Source organism: Sprattus sprattus, assembly GCF_963457725.1.
Source record: "Sprattus sprattus genome assembly, chromosome: 19".
In the NCBI taxonomy this organism is placed as follows: domain Eukaryota; kingdom Metazoa; phylum Chordata; class Actinopteri; order Clupeiformes; family Clupeidae; genus Sprattus; species Sprattus sprattus.
Genome location: NC_137917.1, coordinates 1,750,346 through 1,755,345, shown reverse-complemented (window position 1 = coordinate 1,755,345; position 5,000 = coordinate 1,750,346). Strand labels below are relative to the sequence as shown.

The 5,000-nt window shown below is 38.1% G+C and overlaps 1 protein-coding gene across 1 annotated transcript in view; it reads right to left on the bottom strand.

The window, feature by feature from the left end:
* The window catches only part of cmc1 (C-x(9)-C motif containing 1), a 14,267-nt gene that overhangs the window by 8,736 nt on the left and 531 nt on the right, over window positions 1-5,000 (bottom strand). Inside the window, exon 2 of the mRNA XM_080858218.1 lies at window positions 4,571-4,663. Coding sequence (XP_080714344.1) covers window positions 4,571-4,663 — 93 coding nt within the window. The remainder of the gene's footprint in view (window positions 1-4,570; window positions 4,664-5,000) is intronic.

Here is a 5,000-nt window from a genome sequence, read left to right as displayed (position 1 = left end):
TTTGCGCTCTGAGTAGCCATAATCAAAAGCATAGATCCATGTTTTGGTCAATAGTGTCACCTTATAGTTAACAAGCTTTTTGTTGAAAAGTTCAGTGAGCATTTCCATGCCTATCAAGTCTTTGAAACCGATGAAAACGATGTTATTAGAGCAGATTCTATTGAAATTTACAAGCCCTTTGACTTACAAAGTTCTTATGGCAATAACAATGGACTTTACATTATGCCATTATTTTATTTGTTAAAGTACAATGTTTTGATGGTGCTTGGAATGTATTAAAATTATAATGTGAATGTAATGTCATCATCTTTCTGTATTTTTTTTTCACTGATAGTAACACAATTGCACTTCAATGTGGTAAAGGTATAAGACAGTAAATACAGATTAGAATTTAAAAACTCAGAGCACTCTAAAGGTTCATACAATAACATTGTAAATGTTATAAAGTAACACTAAGTGAAAAAGAGTTAACACAATTGAGTGTGAAAATAAACACTTAAAAGTGTTATAAATAACACTGTGGATGTTATGAATTAACACTCCCAGTGAAAATAGTTAACCTTATCCAGTGTAATAGTGAACACTTAAAAGTGTACTCAACAACACCACAAGTGTTATGGAATAACACTCCCAGTGAAAAGAGTTAACACAGTACAGTGTAGAAATTAACACTTAGAGTGTTAGATTTTTAACACCACAATGTAGTTAAAATATTAACACTTTGCAAAGTGTTGATTTAACTCTGAATCAGTGAGGATTATATAAACACTGGAAAAGTGTTGAATTTAACACTATGGGAGTTGAATTAACACTGGCGATTTTGCTGTGTACTGTCAGAATAAAACTGCACCAAAGCCAAAATATGTCCCACGTGGGACCTTATGGGTGAAAGACTTACCAGCACCCACGCTTGTTAGCTGCGGTTGCAAAGAAAATTGTAGTACAGTTCACAAAATTATATGAATGATAGAATAGTCCTTTTTTAGTTGGTGATAGGCTACATACCACTGCAGGCACACATACACCACTCACAAACAGTAGAGCTAAAGAGAAAGCGTTAGCGTTTTCTCCATTTTGTCATAACAAAAACAAATAGAAAAACAACAGCCTCTTGCAGAAGCTGAGGTGTGAAAACGAGGGGGCTGCTTAGCCTGATGGCAGTGAGGTGTGAGTGGGGGTGTTTCCATCCGCAAGCCCCCACCACCACTCCCCTGCACGATGTGGGCTCTCGCTTGATATGGGCGGTCATGTTCAGGTGTGGTGTCTGACGGCTCAGACGAGATGAAGTAAACGCTAAAAGATCATGACCACGACACTTATGCCTTGGCAACGGGCAGACAACACAAAGCAGAAACCTTATGCAGCACTTCTACAACCCAAACAATAGACAGCCTGACTACATGACTTCATGTAGGGAACATTTAAAGCAAAAAAGTATATACTGTCGCTCATATTAGTATGTCATTTTTTTTTAAAAGATTTAAATGACATACTGACACACAAGATTTCTCATTGTAAAACACAATGCTATTGAATGAGTTCAAACTAATTTTGATGTGAATCTACAATGCCATCCACAAATATCGGCACCCTTAGTGAAAGTGACCAAAACAGGCTATGAAAAAATATGTCTTTGCTGTTTAGCCTCTTGGTCCTTCACTCAAAACATTCACAAAATTCTTACCTTTATTGAAGTAAAATTATTGAAAGAATTTTTTTTTTTTTTTTTTTACATTAAATGAATATTATTCTCCAAAACAGGTGCGCCACAATTATTGGCACCCGTTAATATAATGTTTTGAGCAGCCTCCCTTTACCAAGATAACAGCTCTGAGTCTTCTCCTATAATGCGTGATGAGGTTGGTGAACACATGGCACGGGATCTGAGACCATTTTTACATACAGTATCTCTCCAGATCCTTCATATTCTGAGGTCAACACTTGTAGATTTGGCTTCAGCTCTTCCCACAAATTTTCTATGGGATTTAGGTCTGGGGACTGTGATGGCCATGGCAAAACCTTTATTCTGCTGTCGGTGAACCATTTTTGTGTTGATTTTGAGGTGTCCTTCGCATCATTGTCCTGCTGGAAGGTCCAACCACGACCCATTTTAAGCTTCCTAGAGGGGGCTGTTAGGTTTTCATTAAATATCTGCTGGTATTTGATGGAGTCCATGATACCACGTATCCTAACAAGATGTTGAGGGCTTTTGGAAGAAAAACAGCCCCACAACAAAGATCCGCCACCATACTTCACAATGGGTATGTGGTATGGCTATCTTTCTGTCAACGCCAAACCCACCTCATCTGAACATATAACTCTATAATAAAAGTCTGACTTACATTTGGCAAACTGTAGGCACTTTAGTTTGTTGTTGATTGACAGCAGAGGCTTTATTCTGGCAACCCTTTCAAACAACTTGAGGTGATGTAGGTGGTGTCTGATGGTAGTTTGGGAGACTTTCTGACCCCAGGACTCAACTAACCTCTGCAATTCTCAAGCTGTGATCCTTGGAGATTATTTTGCCAGTCGAACCATCCTCTACACGGTGCGTGGGGTCAATTTACAGACAAGTCCTCTTCCAGGCTGATTCCATACATCTCCTGTCGCATTCATCTTCTTAACTATTGCCCTGATTGTGGAAATGGGTATTTCCAACTGCTTAGATATTTTCTTATATCCCTATATCAGGTTTACAGCAGCTTAACAACTTTTTGTCGCACTTCAACACTGTGTTCTTTTGTCTTTCCCATCTTGATGAATGACCAAGGGTATTTGGCCTGTGTCACCTCATATTTATACCCCTCTGAAGCAGGAAGTCATGGTTGACCACTTGGTTGCCCAGTGATGGGCAAGCTACTTGATATTTGTAGTGAGCTAAGCTATCAGCTACAATAAATTCAGCTTCACTACACAGAAGCTACCACTCATAAAAAAGTAGCAAGCTAAGTTACATAAACCTGTCAAAAGTAGTTTGATACATTAGAAGCTACTTTCAGTTAAACAAACTGCATGCCAAGTCAATTTTAGTGATCAACTGTCAGTCAGATATAAACGGTTGAATGGATGAAATTCAATCACCTGAACGTGTGTTTGTAAGTTTGTGTTGGATGTCATTGACGTTGACAGGAACTTTTTCTTTTTATTACAAAGAAGGCATCTGAAAACATATTTAGTTTCACTCGTCTCGTATAAAGTGACGTACTTTTGAAGGTATGGCTGTTGAGTCAGGTATTCAAACGCAGATGAAAACAAATGAATGCAGAAGACCTCGCCTACCTTCATCTTTCGTCTATTTCGTGCATTTTCGCAATTCGTCTCCCTGAGCAGACAGAACGGACTTTTCACTTTTTAACTTTCATCATCTTCAGCTGTATCTAAATATCAACAGCATTCTAGTTATCCGGTTGTCTAGAATCTGCATGCAAACTACCCATTTAAAATTAGGGGAGAATTCATTTTAAATGTATGAGCAGCGTCTGGTGTACTTGAAATGACGACATCTATCTATCTATTTTCACTCGTCTCGACTAAAGTGACTGCTTAATTGTTGTGTTTGATGGCTGCAGGGAAGCCTGTTATGAATGAACATCAGAAAGGACCAGGATAAATTAGCTTTTGAGGACGCTACTGCGGTACTTGATCAATAAAAGAGCTTAGCTACTGAAAAGTTACTTGGTTTTGTAAATAGCGACGTTACTGCCAAGCTACTGACAAATGTAGTTAAGCTAGTAGCGTCGCTACAAGTAGTGACGCTACTACCCATCACTGAGAGTTCCTAATCAAACAGATGAACTTGTAAAACATGACTGGTCATATACTTCAGTTAGATTTTAATTATAAGATTTTTTTTAGGGGTGCCAATAATTGTGGCACCCATGTTTTGGAGAAAATGTTTTTTATGTAATGTCAAAGGAGATGCAGGTAAGAGGTAAGATTTTTGTGAATATTTTGAGTGAAAGACCAAGAGGATAAACAGCAAAGATATATTTTTTCATAGCCTGTTTGCGTCACATTCACTAAGGGTGCCAATAATTGTGGAGGGCACTGTAAATAGCTATGACTGCAGTAAGTGCAAAATGTTATAGTGCCGGAGGTTTTTCTGAGCATAATAGTATACTCAGTTTAAGTTCTTAGTATGATATTCAGACAGACACAATGACGTGTGTTCTGAGTGAATGCTGACCCTGGATGGAAGACAGTCACAGGAGTAGAAATAGACCCTTTTAGAGCACTGTTGATTGTGCTGTATACTGTGCCAGTAGTGTCAGTTTATCATTATACTGGAAACTTGAAAAAACTACTTTCATCAGTAAGCTAAAGAATAGCCTAGGAATAGGCCTACATGTCAATAGTTTCATCAGGTATTTGGCCTACATGTCAATAGTTTAGACTATCTGTTAACACCTTTTCCAAGACACACATCCTTTAACCCTTTTTTTGTGTTAGTGTTTGCCTATAGCTGCTGATCATTGGGAACAATTCTGCATAATTGTTTAAGGAGCTAACAACCAACAACTAAGTAGGCAACGTGTCATTTCTTTAGGACTTATGACCTATGTGAACGTACCAGCAACATTTTCATCACAAAGCTCCTTTGCCTTCTCCCTCATCCTCTTGGGTATCAAAACATCAGTCTCCACATGGCGCAACACGAGTTGTTCTGAAGATTTAAAAAAAAAGGCAAAATAATACATAACTATTAAGTTAATACCATTATAGCAATGAAAAGACAAATGAATGAAAAGAGCATACCAAAGTGATTAAATTCCAATGTATTTCACAGAATCACATGTTAAAACTGGGTTCAGATGTGTGGGGTGCAATACTGTTGAACAGATGTATAACGTTCAGCTTTTTACAAGAAACGTTTGCCTTAATGGTGCCGTTGACGGTGGACTGCCCAAGGGCTTATGCTCACAATTTCAAAACAGCACTTTAGACCATTATAGGAAATTCCGAACACACCTCGGCATAAAATATTAGTCTACTACCGGGCA